This window comes from Sturnus vulgaris, chromosome 1, assembly GCF_052056855.1.
Source record: "Sturnus vulgaris isolate bStuVul1 chromosome 1, bStuVul1.hap1, whole genome shotgun sequence".
NCBI classification, from domain to species: Eukaryota; Metazoa; Chordata; class Aves; order Passeriformes; family Sturnidae; genus Sturnus; species Sturnus vulgaris.
In genome coordinates, this window is record NC_142243.1 from 61,479,332 (window position 1) to 61,505,126 (window position 25,795).

The 25,795-nt window shown below is 37.4% G+C and overlaps 1 protein-coding gene across 5 annotated transcripts in view; it reads right to left on the minus strand.

The window, feature by feature from the left end:
* Positions 1–727: 727 nt before the first annotated feature.
* NFX1 (nuclear transcription factor, X-box binding 1) overlaps positions 728–25,795 on the minus strand; it is an 85,637-nt gene continuing 60,569 nt past the window's right edge. For 2 of the 5 annotated variants that reach the window (XM_014877177.2, XM_088168020.1), the window contains exons 23-24: positions 24,265–24,366; positions 18,998–22,801 (exon numbers count right to left, since the gene is read on the minus strand). In XM_014877177.2, the coding sequence (XP_014732663.1) occupies positions 22,726–22,801; positions 24,265–24,366 (178 nt within the window). In that variant the 3' untranslated portion in view covers positions 18,998–22,725. Of the gene's footprint in view, positions 2,997–5,772; positions 5,841–18,997; positions 22,802–24,264; positions 24,367–25,795 lie in introns of those variants that run through there. The other 3 variants (XM_088168031.1, XM_088168026.1, XM_088168023.1) reach the window with 3 other exon arrangements.

Genomic DNA, 25,795 nt, shown 5'->3' on the forward strand with positions numbered 1-25,795 from the left:
GCTTTTTTCAAGCTTAAAAAAGCAACTGGAATGGTTCCATTGCTAATCATAGCTGATCTCTAATATTAATGTTATCAGCAGAGGTAAGGATGTTTTGGGGCACTTTTAATGTTAAAGTTCATTTTGTCATGGTACAAATTATTATCAAAATTAATACCGTGAAGGAAAAAGATACAGTGACAAATTAGAATAGTAAATGTGATTTTGAAACATATACACAAAATAATAATTTCTTCTTCAAAACAAGGACTGATTTTTGTCCAGGGCAGAGCTAATTATTTCACAGTGACTCTGAGGGAGTGGAGCCTGGAGCTATGTGGAGCTGTCTAGGTTGTTTTTCTATCCCTTCACTGTCATCACCAGGGCAGAAATAAGGGATTCTCACTTCTGAGAAGGTGCACTTGATGACTGGAGGGTCTGTCCACAACTGGTTTTCATTGTCCCAAGTCTGGTGAGCATATTTGCATGTAAATCACTCTGTACATTATTGTTACTAGCATTGTTCCCGTTACTCTTCATTTTCTTATCTCTTTACTGTTCCCACTAAACATATAATCTCTGCCTTTTGCATCTTCCACAGAAAAGGGAGGGGAGCAGCTTGTGGTTTTCTTTTTAGTGGGACTACTAAATTGGGAATACCATTCCTAAACCATGACAACAGCATGCAGTGTGTTTGGTATGAGGTCACGTATGAATGAGCATTGAGAAGAAAAATTTCAATAGCTGGTCATTTTTAAAGGAACATTTATCTAGTGCCTTGAGAAGTCTGTTGAAAGAAACTCGTGTACAATAAAGATGAAAACTATATCATACTGCATGCACAAAAGATTGAGCGTGGACAAAGCAGGACTGCAGCCTTCATATTACTCCAACCTGATACAATTATTTTTTTGTTTAAAGCAGCTATGAGCCAAAGAAAGAATTTTGGGCCAAACCACTTTTTAATGAGGCAGAAGTTCCTCTTCCAACTTCCTTCTGTTTCCTCTCATAACCATGGAGAACTGTCTGATGAAAAATAAGCATAGTTAGTAGAGCAAATAAAATAAATTCTTACATGTTTGTGGGTTGTCCCCCATTACAGGGACATCCTGTAATGTGAGAGCTGTGGGTTTTGAACCTCTTCAAAAGTTATTGCACAATGATGACCTTTAACTGGGAAAAGTAACTCACTTCTTAAATTTATTTGTCAATTCCCTTGAAATAGCACGAGGTAAGTAGTGATGTAATGCACGCCAGGTCTAACAATGGACTACTCTGTTGGTGTGCTTCTTGGCATATGAAATAAAAAACAACCAATTAGAATAAGATTAAGACACTATATATATGTGTGTGTCTAAAAAGCACAATGATGGAATCATAATATTACATTAGTGTTTTGTTAAAAAATATAAAACGGGAAAACCTTTCCGTTTGTGACATTGCCTGAAAACACAGAGCTTTGCACCATCACCGTCTTTCTGTTTGGAAAGACAGGAATACAGCAGGACAGCACCAATTCAAACAGAAATATCCAGATGGACCTTTAGAAGTCATTCCTCTTGTTAACAAATATGGATTTTGATGAATATTCTACAACACCCCCCCAAACATAAATAAAATAAAATCTGGAACACATGAAGATCTGTATAGGAAACTAGTTTATATACCAAGAATAGTAAAAGGATAAAATTAATGCCAACAAAAAGGTTGTGATTTAAAACAAGACATCTGTCTAATGAAGTTAATGTCACCACTACCTTAAAAATCTGTACTACCTTTGATGTTATTAAGAAATATAAAAGTAAATCGCTAGAAAGAAAAATATATATTTATTGTCATAGGAAAACTAAAGTCAGAAATAGCAAAGAAGGAAAAAAGAATGCTTAACAGTCTGTGTGAGTGAAAAAAATCACTAATATTACACATTTTCAAGTCATCAGCACTAATGCAGTTTAGGCATGTGAAACTGAAAATAAACTAGCCATTTACTTCTTGGATTCAGGAATGTTGCATTTTTAGAAACCTCAGAATCTTTAGAAATCTTGAAAAATGGGGGAAATTCTAAGAGAGGGAATGACTGTCCTTGTCGATATTAAGTCATCAGTACTTAAAAAGAAGAAAAAGAGTGGCTCAGGAAAGTTGAGCTAACTGGCTTAATGATAATTTTGTTTTGAGGAAAAATGATCATGATCCGTAGATTTTGGGGGAGAAGACAATGTGTCTGAACAGTTGCAGTGTTACAGTCCACATGAAAAATAGCCAAGGCATTTGATTTGGTACCACTGGATAATTGGTTGGAAATTTCTATGGAATTAACCGCATAACGTTCCCATGTATTTTAAAACTGCATTCTGAAAGATGTTCTGAAAGCTGTTAGAAGAAGCAAAAAGAAAAGACAGGGATCAAGGGAGATTAGGATTTTCTCAGACCCATTTTTCATCAGCCATTTAGATTTTCTGATAAAGTCTGTGGGTCACAACGATTGACATAAGTAATGGCAGAAAATGTTTGTAATCTGAATTGAAAAGATTAAAGTTTTATAATGCAGTCATAAATACATCTGAGAATCAGGACTACAACAGGTGAAAATTCTTGTTGGGAAGCAGTAACGCAGTAACTCAAAAAAAGGAACAGTGTAACCTTTTCAGTTTCACCTTTGCCTAATCTTCCTGACTCTTCAGGAATTTGGGTCTTTCACTGTGACTAAAATGCAAGCCAGTTGCATTGTGCTTTTTATTTGCTGTCTAATAAGTGTGCACCATGCCAAGTGATCCTGTTTTAAGGCTTAGTTTGTTACCCACTTGTGCCTCCTCAGTGAGAGAAGAGGGCATCATTACCTGCCATTACCTGATTCCTTACAGTCTGCTATTTCTGTCTTCTAGAACACAGTTCATCCTAACACATCGCAGTGCAGTAACTTTGTGAGAGCTAGAGAGCATCAATTGCCCAAGTGTTCATGCCTAGGCCATGCAGAAATGCTTCAGTGCCTTTTCATATCTTTGGTGATCAAGACACACCTGATGCAAAGTATCAGATTGCATGTCAGTCTTGCATTCAGAGCACATGGAAACAGTATTCTAAGAAAACCTGATGCAATTTGTAAATGCCAACCCAGTCAATTCAAGTAGTGAACTGTTACTTTTTAGGCAGGTCGAACAAGACCACAGTGGTGTATTCACACTGATTTGTGAATACGAAATAGCCAGCAGCAGCTCCAGAAACACTGTATAACCTCTCCATTATTAAAGAAATTGGTTCAGTCTTCCAGGGTTAGAGCATGCTGATAGAAGAGCACAAACTGGTATGAAGGTGGAATGCTACTGAAATAAAAACATCAAGCAGCATGGTTGGCTCCTTGTATAAATAATAAACACATTGATAAGAAAACACTCTGGAGGATCCTTTGATGGGTTATTTAGGATGTTGTATCCACTACAGTATGAAGCATGTTAGGATACCATTACAAAACCAAAACCCATGTATGTATAATTATTTAATAGTATTTGCAAAACTAGTGGCAAGTATTTTTTACTTATAAAAGGCTTGGAACACAACTGGATTCAACAACTATACCTCCATTCAGCAGATATGTGATATATTTGCCAACCAAAGGCTGAGGAAACTAGGGGTATCACATATTTACAATGCCAGCATGTTTACTAAGTAGTGATATGCCAGAGCATGGTACTGATATCACCACACAGCTTTCTGTGAGATTGAGATTGGCTTTGTAATCCTTTGATGAGCCACTTTTCATTAAATGCACATACTTGATTGTACTTGAGTTGCTAGCAGAGCAATGCTAGCTCATGTGCAGGCTTTGCATGAAAATTTTATTTTTCAGTAAACTCCTGTGGCTTCTGTAAAAAGAGTGAAACTCAAGAATTGTATTTGTTTGCTAAATCAAAAAACTCATTGCTGAGCTTTGTAGAAATCCTCAGACTGAGCTGGGCCTGTCATAACTTCACATGGTGATAGTTTGTGGTGCTTTTTAGTCCATAAGGTTGGGTAGAGTCCTGAGGTACTGTGACAGATAGCTGCATTTCTTAAATTCATGGCTTCAGTTTACTCAATGAAAACCTGCATATTGTCTATTTTGTCATAAAGATGAGATGAATAAACAACAAAACAAAAAGGTGTGTACATAGGCCTCTCTGACACTGACACCTGGAGTAGGCATTCTACCTTTCTAGACAGTAACTTACAGTGGTCAACAGAAGGAATTTCCAAAGTGCAAGATAGCAGGCAGACAAGCTGGCAAACTCCCCAAAAGGTAAGGGATAAAGATTGTCCCAAGGACCAGTACCAACAGTCAGTGATTAGAAGTTACAGAAAAATCGATGCAAAGAAACCACATTATGTATTTTAACTCCAGGAATGCCATATAATGTTGCTTAAATGGTCCAGCAGGATCATTAAAAGTGCCACAGTAGGCAAATTTATTTTGTGACTTCAGATTGATTTGTTCCAACCAGCAGAACTGAATTTCCTCTATTTGGGGAGCAATCTCATGTGATTCAGTATCCTCATTTATGAAGAAACCTATCAAAGAAAGGTATTGTTTCTATCCTTCCCCGTGTTAGTGATATCTAAAACTTGTTCTCAAAGACTCTAAATGTATTAACAGGCCAGAGTTGAGCCGACCAGCCTCACCTGGGACACTTCAACCTTCACATTCTCTGTCTCTGATCTAGGGACTCACTTTAAATTTTGGCCTGGGCCTTCTGTCCCTGTGTGATCTATGGTATGGATGTACTCGCCTTAAGTTCCATCACAGCTCTGCTTCACAAAGAGCTTTGTTATGCAGAGCCTGGCCTGCTTGTCTCACTTGGGCACTGTGGAACCAGAGAATCTCCTACTGTACTAGCTTTTGTTACTGTGGTTTGGCTTCTCTCCCAAAGGCAGCAGACAGGCCTGAGTGTTCCTTGATGTTCCTCTGAATGAGGCCCTGAATAATTTGCTCTACCCTTGAAGTTCACCCTTAGTGCAAGAGGCTGCACTAAATGACCTCCAAAGGTTCCTCACACACTACTTCTTTCTGATTTTGTAAAAATGCAACCACTAGCCCACACCAATTAGATACAATATAATTTGCTTTTTAACAAAGAAGAAAAATAGAAGGAAACTAGAAAGCTTGGTAAAATATCTGTTGCTTCCAGCCTCCACTTCTGTTCTCTCTTTTCTACTTTTGCCTCACTATGTCAGTATTGCGTGGTATGGGGATGTCATGAAACCTAGTTCCTGTAGTTTGCCATGCAATATAGGAAACACTAATAGAATATAAAATATAAAATATAATTTTATATATATATATTAGATATAATATTATAATATATAATAGAATATAAAATATAATAAAAACAGGTTCTGTCTTTCCTGGCAATAAAACAGAATGAAAGTCATCTCTCGCTATGAAAAAGGCTAAGCCTGTATTATGGTGCCTATAACAGCACTGCTGTTATAGAACTCTGTGAGCTCTAATTTCTGTTCATTCTTGTTGCATTGTTCAACATCACTTGCAGAATTAACTTTTCCATCCTTTCTCTGTCCACTTGGCTTACTGTTTCACTTACTCCTTGAGCTGAGAGGTTGTTGTGTGGAAAAGACACCCAAACTGTGGAGATGCACCCTTAGAGTATGCATAGTCGATTTTTCTGACTTGCACAGTCTGCGCCAGCTGGAGCAAATTTTATTAGTTACAGAAGTGATGAAATAAACCACTTTTACTGACTAAAAAAGACTGCAGTGCAAACCTCTCTACAGGCTGAAGTAGGAGAAAAAATGTTTGCTTACACCAGCGTGACCTTCACATACACCTGCTCCTCTTCATCGTTGCTGAACCACAACTCTGAGAGGGAAAACTGAGGGAGGGAAAACATAATAAAAGTATTTAAAACAATTGTATCTCTCGAAGTTGTTCTCTGACAAAATGAATTCCCTCTCCGTCCTCTCAATGGCATCTGCTAGCAGACACAATTGAGCTGACTTGCAACATAAGCACTGTAGGTTAATCATTGCCAAGATTTAAATGCATTGTGAAACTAGTTTCATAATGCCAAATAAGTGAGGACAACATAGAATCGTAATATAAAAAAATCAAGAGTTCCTTAAAGAACAATACTTTGTGAAATAAGTGGCAGGTAAAAACACTAGGATGATATCATAGAAGTAAATATTATTTTTGCTTTAACATGACTTTGCTTTAGCTGTGTTTTATTATTCTGCTGACATAGAGTACTTGGCAGAAAAAAACCCTGCATAATCCAATTACTTTGCTTTTCTTCCAGAGGGAAATGATGCTCAACCCAATGCTAGGAGTCCCTCTGCCCGGTGAGAGCCCTCATCACTGAGCAGCAACACTGATATGCACTCCTTGGAAGAGTGAGTTCTCTGCTGGACAGTACTACGTTTTCAGTAGAAAGCGTGGGGAGTAGTTCCTTGCATACTCATTAAGGATATTATTTTGGGACATGGCAAATAGCACACTTGCATCCCTTCAGGCAATAAATACTTAGAATCTTCCTGGAGTACTCCAAGCAGTATGTTATTCTAGTAAAACTAGGCGCTTCACCTTCTGTTTTTAATTAACTGACTGGTGACTGTTAAATCACATATTCTTTAATATGTCTGCTGAATAAGGACTCTCAGAGGACACGGGCAAAATTAGGACCTTCTTTGCTTTGTCTGAAGTGAAGTGAGTTTACACAAAAAAGCTGATTCTGACCAATTATTTCTCAATAAAGAGAGCAAATATCTTTTATCTATCAGGGAAGCTAGCCAACATAATGATCTTGCAAACCAATAGAAAACTGCTAATCTTTCTGTAAATTATAATAGCTACAGTTATAGCTTCAAATTTGAATATTGACTAAAATTATGATACACCTTGTCATGCTGAAATACTAACTTGCATGATTTTATTCTCTTTGCAGAATTGTGTTCAACTAAATAAGTGTAAAAACTTGTAGTAGATTTTCTGTTTATTAAAAATAATAATTTTCACAGTATTTAGAATATGTAATCTCTGGGATTTTTTTTTTAATTTTGCCTCAGTGTCTCCATGCTGTTGTATACTATCACCCAGTGGAATATAGTTGGACAGTGCCTCTCAGAATAGCCTGAGGAAGTAAAGCAAGCTTAAATAGCACCTTTCCAACTAAGAACCAAGGGAAACTTTTCACCCAGGTTTGAAGCAGAGAAGCAGAAGCAGGGTGGGGAAATGGCATCTTCTGGTGACCAAAGAACATAGGAAAAAGGGCCAGGCTTTAGAAGATTTTTTTTTTTTAAATTTAACTGTCATTCAGTGACACACACTACTGTGGTGGATGCCAGGAAAACAGGTTAGGTTGTGCCTGCTATATGGACTTTGATCACACTTATCTAGAGGCTGTGCTGCAAGCTAACTGACTAAGAAATGCTAATTGATTTTAGAAAAACTGTCTACATTTCTACAATAATGTGTTTTCTCAGCTTTTCTTTAGAGATAAGCTCTCAACATCAGCCAGTTTTGCCTTATAGGAATAAAGCTTTTGCTTTATGCATAGAATAATGCATAGAAATGTCCTATATGGACAGTAATGCAAAGGAAAGTCCTAATTTGAGTTGTAGCATCCTTTAAAGCATTATATTCAGAGCTGTCTTCTAAATGGACATTCGGGAAACTCTATAAAAAGGCTGTGGCCTGAGAAAAGCCTTGTAACTCTTCATGAAATATGACCTGATTTGGAGCCAAAAAAATGGCCTCAATCAAGGAAATGATGCATAATTTTGAACAAGGATGTGCTGACTTTCAGCTCATCACTCTGCTACATAAAAAAATCATGTATCTGGAGCTTAAGTCACTCCCACTCTAGACATTTTGTTACCTGTAAGAATAATTTTTTCCCTTAAATATTAAGAGTTTAAATACATAAAATTACTGTTAGATGTAGACTTAATTACCTGATATATATGTATATAATTTATAATTTACAAAGTGTGCAAAGTGTGTATATACACACTCTGATATATGAATCTAGTTATAATTCCTGTAGGATTTGAACAAGGAGAGTGGAATACCTCTTTAGTCAGAGCTGATTGTTCATCCTGTCAAACCCAGGCAAGTTATATCAGAGAAAGGAGACAGAAATTGCACAATTTTCTCAGAAACCACTGCAAGATCCTCCTTTAAAAACAAACCTTGTGAAGAAGACATAGCTTCACAATGGGATAAAAGAGCATAGGGGAAATAAACTGTCCACAAGAAAGATTACATAGATTTAGGCTGGGAGGGACCAATTTTCATAATTATATAACATGTACTTGGGCTTGAATGGACAGAAGTTAGTGACTGTCTCTCTAGCTGAGAGACTGGGAAACCTGGAAAAGCCAGGGAATGGATGCAGCATTGATCCAAGTGAAGGAAGGGAAGAAAAGGAGAAAAGCTGCACCTATGCCCTTCCTCTGGTATTCCTGAAATGTGTAGATTCCTTTTTTTTTTTTTTTTTGTGACACTGTTGCAAGACCACTGTCTACAGATTTTACACTCTTAAATTAGTGTTAATATTACCACTAATCATAGAAGTCTAGGAGGTAGTTCCCCTAACCTTAAAAATATACTGGAACAAGTTAGAACATGCAAGAGGACTATGCCCCAGTCTTAGAAGGCCACCAAGAAATCCCCAAGCAAGCTCTGCCCCGTGCAGAGGCTAATCCTGTGAGTCTGATCAAGAGACCTGTGCACCCTGACCCAAGATGCCAGGATGACCATGGCAGTTCCTGGGGCAGCAAGATACAGGCCACATTGCACACTAAAATGGAAAAACAGAAGAAAAATGCCTACTTTGGGAGAATGTATAGGTGGAGACCATGGGCATTTTGGTGCTGGCTAAGAAGTTTGCAAATTTCTTAGTAGACTAGAAGCTGGAGTAGAGAGGGGTAGAGGCAGGGCAGACAGCATCCTACTGTGGTCCTGCTGCTAACTCTATTGAAAAGTATAATTTGGAACATATATCCCACTTCTCTGCATACACTTTATATCATTATAGCACTTTCCTGCCTCTAATTTCTTTCAACATGGGTATGAAAGCACATGTCTTGTGTTCTGCTTTGGCTGGGATGGACTTAACTTTTTTCACAGTGTCTGGTATAGGACTAGGTTTTAGATTTACGCTGAATACAGTGGTGATAATAGAGATGTTTTTGTTATTGCTTAGCAGTGCTTACATAGAGCCAAGGTCTTTTCTGCTTTTCATACTGCCACGCTGGCAAGGAAGTTGGAAGTGCATGGGAAACTGGGAGGAGACAAAGCCAGGACAGGTGACCCAAAACTGACCAAAGGGATATTCCAGACCATATGGCATAACGCTTATTATATAAAGTAGGGGGAGAAGGCGGAGAGGAGGATGTTTAGAGTGATGATGTTTGTCTTCCCAAGTAACTGTTATGCATGATGGGACCCTGCTCTCCTGGAGGTGGCTGAACACCTGCCTGCCCTTGGGAAGCAGTGAATTAATTACTTGTTTTGCTTGCGTACACGGCTTTTGCTTTCCCTATTAAACTTGTTTTTATGTCAACCCAGGAGTTTTCTAGCTTTTACCTGTCCAGTTCTCTCCCTGATCCCACTGGTAGGGGAGTGAGTGAGCGGCTGTGTGGGGCTTGGATGCTGGCTGGGCTTAAGCCACAAAAGTCCTTTTTGGCACCCAGTGTGGGGCACGAAGTGTTTAAGATAATGACAGACTTGATTGGGATGTGCTAAATTGAATTTATTGCTATTAGTGCTGTTTAGCTGGTAATCAGCAGGCTCCTGTGCTTGCCATGGGGCTCCCTTCCATGACTATATATTAGCCTAGTGCTCATTAGTGGTTGTTTATTGCTTTTTCTGCTTGCTGTGTTGCTGTGCCTCTATTGCGCCTGGGAACATTTTGATAAGAGCCCTGGTGATGTGCCTGGGCCAGCAGGCTGCCAGCAGGGTGTTGCTGCTGTTTCTGTGTTGCTGTGTACTGGACAGGTGGAATTCCAGTGTGAACCTGAGCTGAATGGACTATGACATGAATAAGTCCACGATGGAGTACAGACCCACCTGCAACCCATGCAGGACCCTGCACTGGAGTAGGTGAATGCCTGAAGGCTGTACCCCACAAGATGCTGTGATTGGAGCAGGTTTGCTGACAAGTCCTTGTGACCTATGCCCTGCTGGAGCAGTTTGTGAAGAAGTGGAGCTTGTGCAAAGGCCCCACACCGGAGCAGTTCAAGGACTGCCTCCAATGGGTGTGACCCCATACTGGAGCAGGGGCAGCAGACACTCCCTCACAGCTCATGATGAAGACCATGGTGAAGCAGCTATCTCCTGCAGCCCTTGCAGGACTGTGATGTGGACTATACTAACAGTGGACTCTAGTGGGATCCCTTCGTTGTTAGCCAGGCTGGGGACAGGGGGAGGAGTTCATTGCAATGTTAAACACTATAACCTGGCCCAAAAGGACTAGGGATGGAGACTGTAATAGATATACCTTTAAATTGTTGTAAACTATGATTTGAATTGTGTAGTAGAGGAATTAGTACAGCAGAAACCACCTGAGGCAATGGAGGAGAAGCCTTACAGGAAACAATGACTTGACCTGAGCTAGCTTTGGTGCTCAGGAACAAGTAGCAAGAAATAGAGCCCAAAGTAATGGACTAAATGAACTCAACAGACATTTTGAACACATTTTATAGATATTTTGCAGGAGTGGTCTATAGACTAAGACAACATATCTCTATATTATGTCAAAGAATGGGAAGGGAAAGGTGGTTTATGAGGTTGTATGGAACAGTGTGGGACCTGAGTATGATATAAATGGTACTAAATAAGGGTTGGAAGTCCAACTTTTCTGCATACACTTTATGTCATCAAAAACACTTCCCTGTCTCGTTTCTTTTGAGATGGGAATGAAGCACAGGTTTTGTTTAGGTTACGGATTTATCCATAACACATTTCACTTTTTTAGCCCTTTTATCTTTGATGTTCTCCATGCAAACTTTGCATTTCTCATGAAAAAGTCACAGCCAATTTAACAGTTTGTTTTCTAGAAGCCAGGGCCTTCTACTTCTGCAAATATTCCCAGACATCAGTCTGCAGCTTACTTTCACATTCACATTAGCTGCAGAATCATGTGATAAGCACAGCTGGCAATATGTCTTTATAGACAGTAACCATCTGTAATAGAAATACACCACAAAAATCTCCTGCCCTAAGTAACTTTCTGACATCCCTAACCCTGTGATAATTTTGATCATATGAGAAGGAGGAAGGAGATCTTGGGAGATCTATGGTGATTGTTTGGCTTAAAAATACCCCAACGCTTTTCCCCCCTATAGTATAACATGCAGTGGGTCTATAGGCAAGGAAACCTCAATCAATATGACCTTCCTCTGCACAGACTGCCCGAATTAACATATGTACATGAGATCCCTCACTTCTGTAAGTCCTGTGAGACTCTCAGCAAAACAAAGGTTATTGTTATCATTATTTAGCTCAATTTAAAAGTACCTCTTTTTGTCTACAGTTAAAATGGCAGATGAACTTTAGTTCTGCGTCCTATACTTCCAACTGCTTTTATAGTAATGATAGCCAAGAGAGAAATCTGATCAAAACCACAACTCATTTACCCTGTAGGAGAGGTACTGATGCAGTGTGAAGATCTCTATGCTTTCACACTGCTTAAATTAGCAGTGGAAGAATATGGAGGGTTGTACATGTTGACAGCCTCAAGATGAAGCTGAACATAACCACCAAGTTTAAACAGTTGGCACGAGTGGTTAAAACATTTCATATGATTCCAATAATGACACCTAAATGATAACCTAAATTTACAAATCTGTATTCCTCTACATATTGCCCAGCTCCAAAAACCTGGATGTGCCATTAACTATGCTCACATCCTCCAAGGATGAGTCCTGCTCTACCTCCTTCGCTACATTTGGGTGCAAAAGTAACACTGAGCTTTTAAATACCCCCTCAAAACTAGCGTGTGCTGTCACTGGCCTCTCCTGGCAGACAGAGTCATTGTAAACTTGTTTACAATGGGTATAGCCCCTTGTTCTCTTCCTTCCAGGAACTCCTCTTCTTTCCAGAAGGACACATGTCCACTGCCCAGCAGACTCAGAAAAGCAGTTTATACTTGTGGGACTTACAGTAGCCACAAACACTCTCTTGCAAGATGCAGATTTTTTTAGCCTAAACTAATGAGCAGTCTTAGTCATAACAGTGTTGTATGTTTTGCTGGGCCTAGAGTATTTGCAATACCAGCATTTTTATGCCTTCTACCTTGTGTGCTACTCCTCTGTACCCAGTAACAACCATGGCCTTCAGCTCTGCAAAAACCTCACTTTTTTTTTGGCACCTTTGGGTTTTCAGCTGTCACTGTGGTCTCAAGACCATGTGCATGTAGACTGCAACCCAGAGCCTTGGTCTTGCTGCTTTCACAGTCATTATGTGGTGATAATTAGTAATTATTGTCTAACAGTACAGTCTTTATTTCATTCTTAGTCTTCTGTTTTTCATTTGAAACATCAAATAAAATCACAAGCTTCCAGCACAACTATTAGTCCTACAAGTTGTCATCTCTCCCACATGTGTGTGTGAAGGGTGCTTCCCCACAACCAACATTCTCAGAATGAAACTTGAAATTCAGTTCATGGCCCCAGCTCGTGGTTTCTTATGAAAAGCCCTTTGGGCTCAGACTGCCCACTCATGTCTCATAAGGACTTCTGTAAAACATCCAGCTCTCCTTCTGTGACAGTCTGGCTTTTCAGCCCCCAGATGGCCCAGACCACTGTTCTAGTGTATACTACATGGTTACTAGGGTTACTACCCATGGCAGCAAAGCTAAAGAATTTCATAGGGTTGTTAATTGAGTGCAAATGTCTGTTCTCTCATTCCAGTAATAAGAGTGAGGAATTTGTCCTGGGGTTCCCCTCCCTGTGTATTCAAACAATACTACTTGTCTTTTTTTCTGTTGCCCTGTAAATATCAGAAGTCCAGCCACAATTCTACTGTGCTGCTCAACAAATAGAACATCACTAGGACAATCCAAAACATGAGCAGTCTTTTGAATTTGTTAATTCTAGCATTGGGCTCATCTGCATTGAAAACTGCACAAGCTGTTGAGCAACCACTGTGCCTGGCCTTAGAACTTAAATCTCAATAGATCAAAATCAGATGGGGTCTATCAATAGTAGTGAAAATACTAAGTTACCAACTATTTTAAGCGATGTTCTGTAACCACGGGAATGTATGAATGAAAATGTTTAGTGAAAGGGACAGTATCTCACACAGGTAACAGAAGATCCATTCTGTCATCTCTGGCTGCTCTGCAAGAATAGCATGAAATTAGTATCTACAGTGAGAGGAAAAGTGATAATCAACCAGAATCCACTGGTCCCTGTAATACTCATTGGTCTTAAGGATAAACAAAATTTCCCCTCTAAATAACGAATTTTAATTTTTTTCTGTTTCTTGATAGTTTGTAACTTCATGCTATTACCTGACACACTGTCCACCTTAAAACCAGGAAGTCTTCTGGTACTTGACCCAAGTAGCACTTTGTGCTTCTCCTGGGCTAATCTGTCAGAACTCAGAGTCCACCGTGAACTTCTACAATCCTGTAAATTGTTAGTGTATCGCATTCCCAGCCACTCATCTGTGATTTAGCTGACACTTTAAAACAGGCCAGACTCTGGTTGAGCAACCACCTCACATTTGGCAAGGGAGGAAGGTTTCACCAATGGTGCCTCATCAAAGTGTAACAAACATCATGTAGAGTCTGGAGAAACAGATCATCCCGATCTCTCCCCTCTTCCACTGTTTACCACACAAAACTTCACCTTTGGTGTAATCATGAACTTCAAGCATAACTCACCTATATTTCTCCATTCATCAAAGTCTTCAGTCATTAGCTCATGCTTGCCTCAATCTCCCATTTTTATTTCAAGCAATTTTGTCCCTCAGTGTGCCATCAGAATGTCTGCCCACACTTCCCAAATGCCTGGGCCAGCTTTATTTCTTTTGCAATACATTCTTGCTTGCTGTCCTGGCTGCAAAATGCTGAGGAATACTACTGACTATGCATCCCTTTCCTCGCTTTGTCCTGCTCTTTTCTGTGAGACTATTTCCTCACAGAAACAAAGCAAAGCCTGCTTTTCTGCCCTTTTAGCAAAAAATTCCAGAGCAACATTTTCTGCATTCCATGTCACTACCTTCTCTGAATACCTCATGAATTCCAGGGCTGCTGGAATGACAATGCCTTTGTTCCCGAGAACATATGCTACTCCTCCTGCTTTCTTACTCTCTTATCTCAGCCCAAACTGCTTTTTCCTGACTGTCTTATACCCTTAGACCTATTCTGGGAAAGTCAAGCTCAACAGTACCATGCATATGACTCCAGACCAGTTTCCAGTGTCTTGTCATTCATCTACAGTGGTAGAGATGTTTGCTGCCTTCCTTACTGCCTTCTTATCTTCAAGCATAAAGAAATCAATCATCCCCATACTCTTCCAGTGTTCTTTGGCAATTTGTATGACAAAAAGACTGCCAGGTATAATAAAGTCTTCCAGGACCTCTGGAATTAAACCCACCGGTCATGACCCGAGTCCATGTCTTTTTCTCTCTCTTGCTCAATCTGTTTTCTTAAAACTACTCCTGTCACACTGGCCCATTATTCCCATTCTGTACCTACAATGGCCAAACTTCCCATCTAGTAACACTCAGGGAGTCTAATACCTAGAGCAGATAAAGGACATCACTGACATTACTGGTGGACTGAATTTGAACTGAACAACCAAAGAAGAATCAGTAACTGATTAGAGCCAGTGTGCTATGGAGTAATTCCAAAATTGCACTCTTCAGATGTGGTATTAGTAGAAAAAAGGGAAAGTCTTAGGTCTAAATGTGCATAGTTGTAAAGTAGTTTTTATTGATAGTAATTTTTTCAAATAATTATATTTTTAATTTATAGATCTGGATAGTATTTTGAAAAATATTTTACAGGGTAGCAGTTTTTAGTCTATATTCATGTGAAGAGGAAAAGATCTATCACTACACTAATTGCAAATCCCTTTGCTTCTAATAGCAAGCCTTTTTATAACTTCTTGACATAGATGGTAAGATGGCCATTCCACAAAATAAACAGACCTTGCTTCAGTTAGATTTTGATGCTGTTTGGCCATTAAAAGTGTGTCCTTATTAAGGAATTAAGTATCAGCTCACACTTAAAGAATGTTTCATTAATCTCAGAATACCAAGAGTTCTCTCTTCAAGCAAATGTGTTTCTAAATTATTTCAATTTTATAATTTTTTAATTTTATAATTCTTTGATGCAAAAGAAATGTTATGAAGCACTAAAATATTTTTTCATTCACTTAGAATGAATAAATTTTAAAATTTGCTGCTCTTATTGGTATCCCCAGAATCAATATTTGAATTTAACTATAACAGTCAGAATCTGCAAACACTGTAGCAACAGAAAAATTACAGCCTTATCATAACTGAGTTACAATATTGAATATACAGCTTATAAAATCCTAGGAAAACGTGAACATTTTATTTCCCTTCATTCATTCCTTTCTGTTCTATGAGAAGATATTTTACCCATAAATGTGTAAAAACTACTGAAGGTAAACATTAGAAGAATACAAAAGCTGTATCAGAATAATCAACAAAAGATTAGGAGCTATCTAATTTGGAACAAAACAACCACCAAGGAGCTATTAGCATTGAAAAATGTAGCACAGATACTAACATATTAATAGAATAGCTAATAATTTGTGGAGACTGTATGCTGCATTCCAAAAAGTGAATAAAAAGACTAAGATGATAAAGAGAATCAAGAGAGCCTGTTCAAAAGGGAACTCAGGGAGATCAAGACAACCCAGCAATGACATGGAGAGAACTTTATTAATGCATGTCTACACACACCTTTGACAGCTAACATTGTATGTAGAAAAAGAACTCCTAAAGCTCAAGGACAAAACTGAGTAAAAAGTATAACTTCTTTATGTTGGCCATGAGTTGTAGGATCATACTGGTTGGAAGAGACTTCAGGGAGGTGATGTAGCCTAATTTCCTGTTCCAAGCATGTCCAGTTAAAGGTTTTTCAGGATATCATACAGTTGAGCTCTTAAAGTCTTCACAGAAGGCAGATCTGTAACATAGCTGAGTAAACTCAACCTGTATTTTACCACCTTCCTTGTGAAAGTGGGTATGAAGTCATAATGTTTCATGTTTCAACTTCTATTTCCTCTCATCCTTTTACAGTACAACTCTGGCTCTGTCTTCTCTCTATGTCCCATTAGATATTTGTGGACAGAAGTAAGACTTCAGTATTCTTTCTGAGGATGAACAAATCCAATGCCTTCCAACCTCTCCATTATGTCACATGTACTGCTGCCTCCTGACCAACTCAGTGGGCTTCTGTTTGAGTTGTTTCAGTCAAGGTCTTTCTTGTCCTGGGGAGCCTGCAGCTGGACCCAGTATTGCACAAGTCATCTCCCAAGTGCTGAACAGAGGAGAGGAATGACTTCCTTCAGCCTGCTGTGTTTGTGCTTACTCATCCAGGGCAGAGTACATGGCTGGCTTTGCTACAAGGGTGCACTGCTAACTCCCAGTTAACTCACTGTCCACCAGGATCCCCAGTCACCCAGTGCTTTTTACATAAAGCTGCTACCAAGACAGTGAGCCTGTACAGTTGCATTAGAGCATTCCATTCTAGGTCTGTAGCTTTGTACACATTTAGGCTGAAGACTAAATAATTTCTCATGGCCAGGACGGGAAAAAACAGGAAAACCATGGACTAAAAAATTAGCTTCATATGGGGCTTTATCAGCTCTTAGTAAGTATATTACTGAGTATGTAATTGGGTATCAGCAGACAGCCAAGACATACACTCCTTAAATGCCTAATAAAGTTATCAAAATACACCTTACAGAAAAACTAATTATTTGATATTTCAATCCAATACCTGTTTAATCACTGCCTACTTCAATAGAATATAATTTAAATTGCAGACTTTGAAGCTGCTAAACTGTCCTTCCCAAGCAATCACACTTAACTAGAAAATCTGGCACCTATTTATTTGATGCCAACATACTGAATTTAAACACCAACCTGAGTCAGCACTTACGATGAGTTACTGCACTGACTGAAGATTTTAATTAATACTTCCTGAAAAAGCATTTCTATATGAGAGCTATCTAACTTACTGTGATAGCAGTAAATTCTAAAAATTCCTTGAATTGCTTGTTTAAAAAAAAGTGTCTAGGTGCCTTGAACGGATAGAATGTACTTTCCTGACTGTACTGTTTGATAGGTGACTATCCAACATCCAACAGTTTCACCACAGCTTTTATTTCCTGGAACCTGGATTTATAAGTAACGCTCCCCAGTAAAACATGTTAACTTACCCTACATACACATCTTGAAAGACAGTCTTTTCACTAGCATATAAAAAGTGTTCTATTAAGATAATTTTTTATTTATCCTCATGCTTTTAGTTTAGTTTCTTACATCTCCTTACAAATCAAGCCCTCTAGTTCTCTGACAAGAATACGTTTTCTACACTTTAAGGGAATAAATGTGAATGTAGTAAGGTGATTGGATGCTGGAGTAAACATACATTAGATCCATCCGAAAACCAAAATATTTAGCAGGGGGCAGTTCCCGAACATTTCACATGAAGTTGAGAAGGGCAAGCACAGCAGAGCTTGACACAAGACATATATTTTGCCCCTATTCCTTTCACTGAAAAGAAGGAAAGGTTTTCCTTCTTTACAAAGAAGGAAATAGTAGCTCATAATGGCACCTGAACTGGCAAAAGGATTGCCTGAAATACCAAAAAAGTGACATGCCTTGATCTGTGCTCTTAAAAAGATTCTTTCAGTAGTAAAAATAACTATTGCTTTGAAAGAGATGTGTATTTCCCATAGAAACTTTCAGTTAGACACCCTGACTTAAAAACATAATAAAAATACAGTTCTTGAAACAGCAGCTCAATGGATAATACCAAAAGATTGCTAGGATCCTTCTGGGACCTTGCTTCTCGCAGGACAGTATCAATATGGTCTCTCCATCTGCTCAAGATACTGCACTACTTCCTTCAAAAATCTTGAGATGACAAAGACTAAGAAACCTGGTCTAAGGCTCAGGAGCATTCAAAATACAACCTCTCTATATAAACCCTTTCAAATGGCTGTAATATTCTGGTTTATGGTTAAGCAGTTAAGTATACAGACCTAAAAATTTGCCCATGAATCATCTTAGGAATTCAGCATTTTAGTTAAATACGAAGGCTTCTGCTGGGAATTCAGTATCTACAAAGGCTAAAATACTTGAAATGCAACATTTGAACAATAGTATTTATCTAAGCCTATTTCCAAACATGGAAAAATGAACAGAAAGCAAAACTGATTGTCTCTTCTGCTGCCTTTTGCACACCCTGACAAGGAAGACATATTTGGTCTCCCTGTAGTCTAGGACAGACCTAACTGAAGTGCAAGTGTTTTTTTCAGGCAAAGATTTCCAGTTTTCCAGTGCTTGTACACCAGCAACATGCCATCCTCATCTTCCAAAAACATCCCGAAATGCAAGTCCAAACTTACAGTTGAAGTAGCAAGATAAAAGGTTTTAATCTCTTTCAAGCCTCTTCAATCTGAGATCACTTCCTGAATTTTTATGAACCATCTTGCACTTCATCTGAAATATCAGGTCAGGCTTTTGCTGAAAATGCATGACCCGAGTTAAAAGTTTTGGGAGGAGCCAGTTCAAATTATTTCAAACTTCTGATTTTCAGACTGCATGCTTTTTGAGTCTTCCTGTCACTTACTGAACTGTGCTGGCAGGGTTTTTACATCATCCCTCCACCCCACATATATCATTCTTAATTTGTTATATCTAATGCCCACAGGACTTGAAAGTTACATTAGTCCTCACTTCCCCTTCCCCCCACTGCCTTACAGTCACCATTACACCTTAATGGTGCACAAACAACAATGAAGGGACCATAAGTTAAAATCATATATTTTATTGCCAAGTAGCATTTAGGCTGACATAATAAAGGGTTTCTCATATAACCAAAATGTACATTTCTATCCAGAATCATCTCTCCTGTAGCTCTGAATTCCAAGAATTCTCCTTTTTCTGGGGAGCCCTCTTTACTTGCTTTATTCGCCACAAGCATTCCTTTAAAAATCACTTCAAATGCAGGAAACCACATACATTATTTAAAAATTTGAGGAAAAGAAACTTCCCAAATGTCCATTTAAATCTTTACTCTTGTTTCTCTGTGATGTCTCAGTCTTCCAACTCTTGAATACCAAGATGAAGTTTGCAAACAATTCCAAAGCACTGAACTTAAAATTTAGATTTATTCTGGGTTTATAAAGAAATTTTACATCAGTAACTTGACAAAATCAAGTTAAATATAAATCTTTCAACAAATGACAAGTGTTGTAGAAAAACTTTGCTCATTTCGAGGCAGATACTGTAAAAACTGCCACAGAAACAGCGATCTTGAAGTCTACTTATGTATCTTATACAATTTCAGGTTAAACTCAAATATTGAACATTCAGAGCACTTTAAATATGTTAAACTATACAGACAGGCAACAGCACAGCCCAAATGCCAAACTATCTGCCTATTTTAAACACAATTTTAAAAGCACTTCATGAAGTTGCATGAATTCCAACTGGTATCACATAACTTATTTCAAAAGATGCTTAACGAAAAGTACTTTCTTCAAATATATTTACAGGAGACAGTATCATTCTTAGGGCTGTGGAAAATTGCTAGCATACTGAAGCTAAAGTAATAAATTACAGTGATGTCAACATGATTTTTGCCACTGGCTTCACTGATGCAAAGATTTCTTTTATCTATTTATTTTTCTATTAGATAAAAGGTGTAAACACCAGCTTGGATTTAAAAAATAGCTATTTCAAAAGTATTTCCACAAGGCACACGTGCAATATGAAGCTATCACATATATCAAAACTCCAGCCTTTATTACTATTCCATATGAAAGTCACTGATACATTGCAGCAAAAGCAAAACAAAACGGAGAGAACAGCACCACTGTTAGCCTTTGCTGAATTCCTTCTTAAGGCTATGCAACTGAGCTCCGGGGAAAAATCAATTTCATGGATAAACATATGGTATCACATTTTTAACCAAGTTACTAAAATGCATTTGAAAAAAAAAATTTGGTACTTGTGAATTGCTTCATAACTACAGGTATGGCTCCAATAGCCATGATTTAGAGATGTGTAACATACAGATCTATAAAAATGTTTAAACATTCACATAGTTAAGAGGCAAGTGATAAGAAGTATGACTTCTCAGTATGAACAGATTCAGTAATAATTACTAATCTTATCTTGGGAAACTGAGGTTACCTCCATTTTCTTATTACAAGCAGTGGCAACTTGGCTGCTGATGTGCATCTCACCAAAGCTCTCATTTTTATGTTAATGCCATAATCTGATAAAAATATCACTAAACAGAGCTGAAAATAATGCTATAAAAACATTTTAGGTTTTTAATTTCAAATCAGAGGTGCAAATGTGATGGTTTTGGCTATAATCATGTGAAACTGCAAATAGTTAATAGGCTTCAGCTTTATTCTATTTATTATCAACTAAACCACTTTGTTTTTCTGTAATGTTAGATCTACCTATAGTAAACCAACTGTGTGTACTCCAGCATACATGCATCTCACTCAGTTCACTGGACACATGCTCCTGTTTAGAACCTACCTTTGCAGCATAACTATACACATTCTCCCTGGAGTTCTTACTAGCTTTAAGCCAGTGCTATGTCAACAAAGCTCTGAGTTTCAAAACCAGGAATAGCCTTTGTTTGGCCACATTGAGTCAGCACTTCTCTGCAAGCACTGGTACAAATACAGTCCTCACAAGGAAGGGATTGAAGAAATATATTCCTGGAGGGAACTTATTTTTTTAGCTGAACTTAGCAGTACACCTTGTAGGATCAAACCATAATTTGCTTAAGAAATTTAGGGCAATGTAAAAACATTGATTTATTTTTCATATCTGTTCACAAAGTATTAGACAAAAAAAGTAAAACAAATTTAAATCACTACATACAGATTAAAAGCCTGAACACTCATGAAGGTACCTGCTTTACCTGAAACACACACTTCAAATGTTTAGTAACATTTAAGACTGCATTTTTAAAAGTGTGAAATAATAAACTCCTACAAAATATATAATAACAGCATGCATTTTAATTTTCAAAACATTTGGTGGGACAGATATGGTTTGTGAGTTTTCTACTTGTTTTTCCATGTTTCATGAGCTGTACAATTAAAATGTAGCCATGGAATGCTTCGTAGTTAAGGCTCAGGGTCATATAATAACTCTAAGTGAATCTAAGCATGAGTAAATGCCTCTCATTTTTTGGCAACAAATCTCACACTACAATGCAGTGAGCCCCTTTTTAGCATCAGTCTCTGATGCTGGACAGGGGACTCACCTCTAGTATTACTTGTAGCAGCCAAAAGGAACAAGAAACAGAGTGCATCAGTGTCAGAGTTCCTAAAGCTATTAATACAAAAACTTTCTCCTCAGGAGAACAGATACTACTCAAATTCAGAGCTGTACCACGCTCTTCTGATCAGACCTACAGTCTCCTCTCCCAGAGAGCTACTCACCTATCTTAAATCAAGATCTGGAAACAATTCACCATCATGAGACCATTCTGGTGTCTTTCATTGTTTAAACTGTCATCCCATTTTGTTAACGGCATTTCCCATAAAACAAAGATCTTCCATTGCCAAATAGTTTAGGTAGATGGTCTTATAAATTTTACAAGTATTACTCCAAATCGAAAACATACTTAAACCAAACTTCACACATTCATCTTAAGCTTGCACAGTACAGAAAGAAATATAAACCACAATAAAACCATGCAGAGAACACCAAAATAATATATGAAGTCTGATTTTGTTCAAAGTTTTGAATAAAAAAGTAGCAGTAGTAGTATTAATAACCTCATGTTGTAGGGTTGGTTTTGTTGGTGTTTGGGTTTTGTCCTTTGTTTTTGCTTGTTTTTCTTTTTAAACACATCAAATTTGAGATAAATGAGAGTAAGTTTTAATTCCCCACCTTCCCCAAATACTGGTTCTTCAGATTCCAAAGCAAGTCTGTGCTCTTAATGGGCATTTATGCATATATTTATACTTAAATTTTTTATTTCTTTCCATGTAGAAGAGTAACTCAAATTCACCACAATAACACAAAAGTGAATTAACAAAACATGAAAATACTGTAAGAATATCCCAACCAGTGTTTTTAGCACAGATTATTTCTAGTCCATTTTAAGTTGTGTGAGATACAGCAAAATAAATATTTCAGATTTATTGTTGTTCTTAATATTCCAAAAATATATTTGCTTACCACCAGCTCTCTTGCTTCAAAGTCATCAATGAAAATCTACATTATTCTGACAGCACATTAGATACAAAATTGCACCAAACCCAGATTTAAAAAGCCATACTTAGGTATTATGCAGTTACAGAAACCGTTGAAATGCTTAACTTTTTAAACTAGCATATCAATCTAACTTTAGATGTTAGATTATGAATATGTGGAACAACTGATCATTTGACAGATAATCAAAAAGCACCTCACACAATAACTTAGTATTTTCACCTCTAAGCTTCTGTATCATAATCTATGTGATTCTGATTCATCTGAATGACTTTACATCAATCACTTCAGTCCTGGACATCAAAGTAGTCAATTACTGGCTCTTCCTTTAATGGTTTGGATAAACCACTGTTTCCACTACTCCTGAAATCATAAGAATATTAGATATTACATGCATGAAAAACAAGATACAAAATAAACTGAATCATAAACTCCTGTAATGTCTCAGTGTGCATATACACATTCAATTGGTCAATAGCATGCACTTCTAAATTGTTTTATTTAAAGTATCTCAGTGCTCCAGAAAGCCTTTGCTAACTGAATTTTGACAAAAATATATGTTTGATTAAATTAATGTTCATCAATATGTGTCTGAATGGATAAAATTCCTTTGGGGGTTTTACCAGAAAAGTAATTTATGGGTAATATTTATACAAAAATGATACTGTACTGAAGAGTAGATGTTCGAAATGCCTTTTTAAAAGAAACAGCAGAAGAAATAATGTTAAAGCGAGCTGATGATCAAATCCGCCTGCTTTCAAAAGCAAGAGTAACAAAAAATAGCAAATCCAAACACTGTAAAGATTTTTTTTTTTCAGTAAGGCAGCATGGGATCTTCCAAAAGATTTTGTAAAATTAAAAATTTCTAAGGAAACTTTATTTCTAGTAATGAAAAATAAATGGCTAAAGCCCTTCATTTAATTTTGCTACATAATTCTTTGGCAATTATTAGGGTCACTGAAGAAAGCAATCCCACAGAAGTGGAAATGAAGAGTAGCAACCTATTAAAAAAGGACATTGAATTACATGTTAAGCAATCCTTTTAGAAATGGGTTTTGCTGTAGATGCTTAGCTGGGAAACAATTTAAATTTTCTCAGAACAGCCTACTTTGTATTCCAGCAGCATCTACCAACAGTAGCTACTGCAACACCAAGCAGTCCCTTCCTGCAAAAGGTACTTCAACATTATTTCAGATGCTCATCTGGAAAAAATTTGTGAGGAAAACACTTCTGAAAGGTAAACCCAAACAAATAATAAGACATCCATAAAAAAAAAAATCATAACTATGATATAACTACAAGTATCTGAACTGGCAGGTCATACAATGTAAAGACTGTCTTTTTTAGGCAATTCAGAAAGATGCCTTATATAGTGAGAATTACTGAAGATGGACTATCTGACAAAAATAGGTAGTTCACCTTTAATCAACTGTGTAGTCATATCCTCACAAGAAAAAATACGTTTAGTATCCATCCTAATAAATCATTTTATGCCATTTATGACATTATTCTTGGTTAAAAGTAAAAAAAAAAGCATTCACAGACCTCCAAAACAGCGCTCTCTTCCCAACTATATAATATTTAATAATTTTAAAACCCCATACTACTACCCCTATATCACACAGCCAATCCTACATTTTCTTATTGCTTCATTTCAGGCTTACTTCTGTGGAAAGAACATCTTAGTGCATGCTGCAAGCTCCAAAGCTGTGTGTGGATTAGGAAAAAAGAAGAAACAGTGTAGATAAAGTTGAAGCTCAGGAATATATTCCTTGGGGAACTCAGCACAAAATTAAAGAATATGGTTTTAAATCCAGATTCCTTACTTATCTGTTTGTTTGTAATGAGGAAGAGGAGGTGCAGGCCTGCTCTGCATTTCTTTATCTAGCACAGAAGTTAAGGTATTGCTTGGACAAATGGATTTCCCTCTAAAGAAATAAAAGAAAGATTATTTAGTTCAATAGGAAATCATACTCATTAAGAAGCTGAGAATAAGTAATATTTGTAAGTAACAGTTTCGGTGTCAGAGCTCACACTTGTATTCTTAAATCATCTATTCAAATATTTAATTTGCCAACCACGGAGACCAACACTGCAAAAAGTACATTTTCATTACGAAAAATCTATGCAGTATTCTAAATGTCTCTTCACTGTTTTCTATAAAAGATACAGAAGCAGCTTACTAGATTTGAGCATTGGTACCCAGACTCCTTTTCTGCATGTAAGGTCCACAAAACTCCTTTCTACTATGAAGTGCCCTAAATGATCAGCTAAAATAGCAAAACTGGAATACTTACACTCTAGGGCAACATTTCTGTTCTTTCAAAGAAAAAGATATAAATAAGAAGGAACAACTTAATACCTTAACTCAGCACCACAAGAACACAGTTGACTGAATCTTCACTACATATTATCTAAAACTTTGGAAGCACCTTCTCAAATGCTGGCAGTGAATCACATTAAACTCCTTGATCACAGCACTCTCTCAAACAACAGGGCCACTTCCTTGTAAGCACTTCCAGGTGAATCAGATCAGAGAAAATCATTATGCATTAGAGTGGGAAAATGAAAAAATCAGCTTCTTCTGTCCTCCACACTAATTACAATCTATTACATGATTGCCACCAAACAATCAAACAATGAAGCATCACACTTGTGCCTGTCCCATCTGAAGTGTAAGGGTCACCCCAATCACACTCAACTTCAGTTGTCATCTGTGCCCAAAGGCTGCAATGGCTGGAGAAAGGGGAAGAATATAAATATATAAATATATATATATATATATAAATATATATAAGTATATATAAATATATATATAAGATTATATATATAAAATGTATAAATAAATAAATAAACAAATAAATAAATAAATAAATATATATATAAATAAATTCTGGAAATAAACAACCCCCAACACTCAGGAAAGAAAATCCTAGAAAGGTCGTTCCAAAAAAGCATCTAACTAGGAAGAAAAAAATTCCAAATAATTACGAAACACACTGTATCTCTAATAGGTTGTGGAGATGTCTTAAAATTTCCTCTAAATTCATGAGCCACTTTCAAGAGTGAGTTTGTCTAATTTCACTTGGATGATTTAACTGCAAGACTGGAAGAGCTTCCACTGTTAGCATCTTTCCCATTCACAGTTTCTTCTTATTCTTATCTGGTGGCTGATAAGCTGAATAAATTAAAATTCTTAAACCTCATCAGGGCAAATCTTTTACCCTTCCTGCACTTTCTTCAAAATTCATGCTACTGACATTTTCAGACCAAACTACTTCTTGTACACTGAATTAAACTGCATTCCTGGTTGGTTTTTATTGGGTATTAGCAAAAGGTTCTTCACTCAAAGAGTTG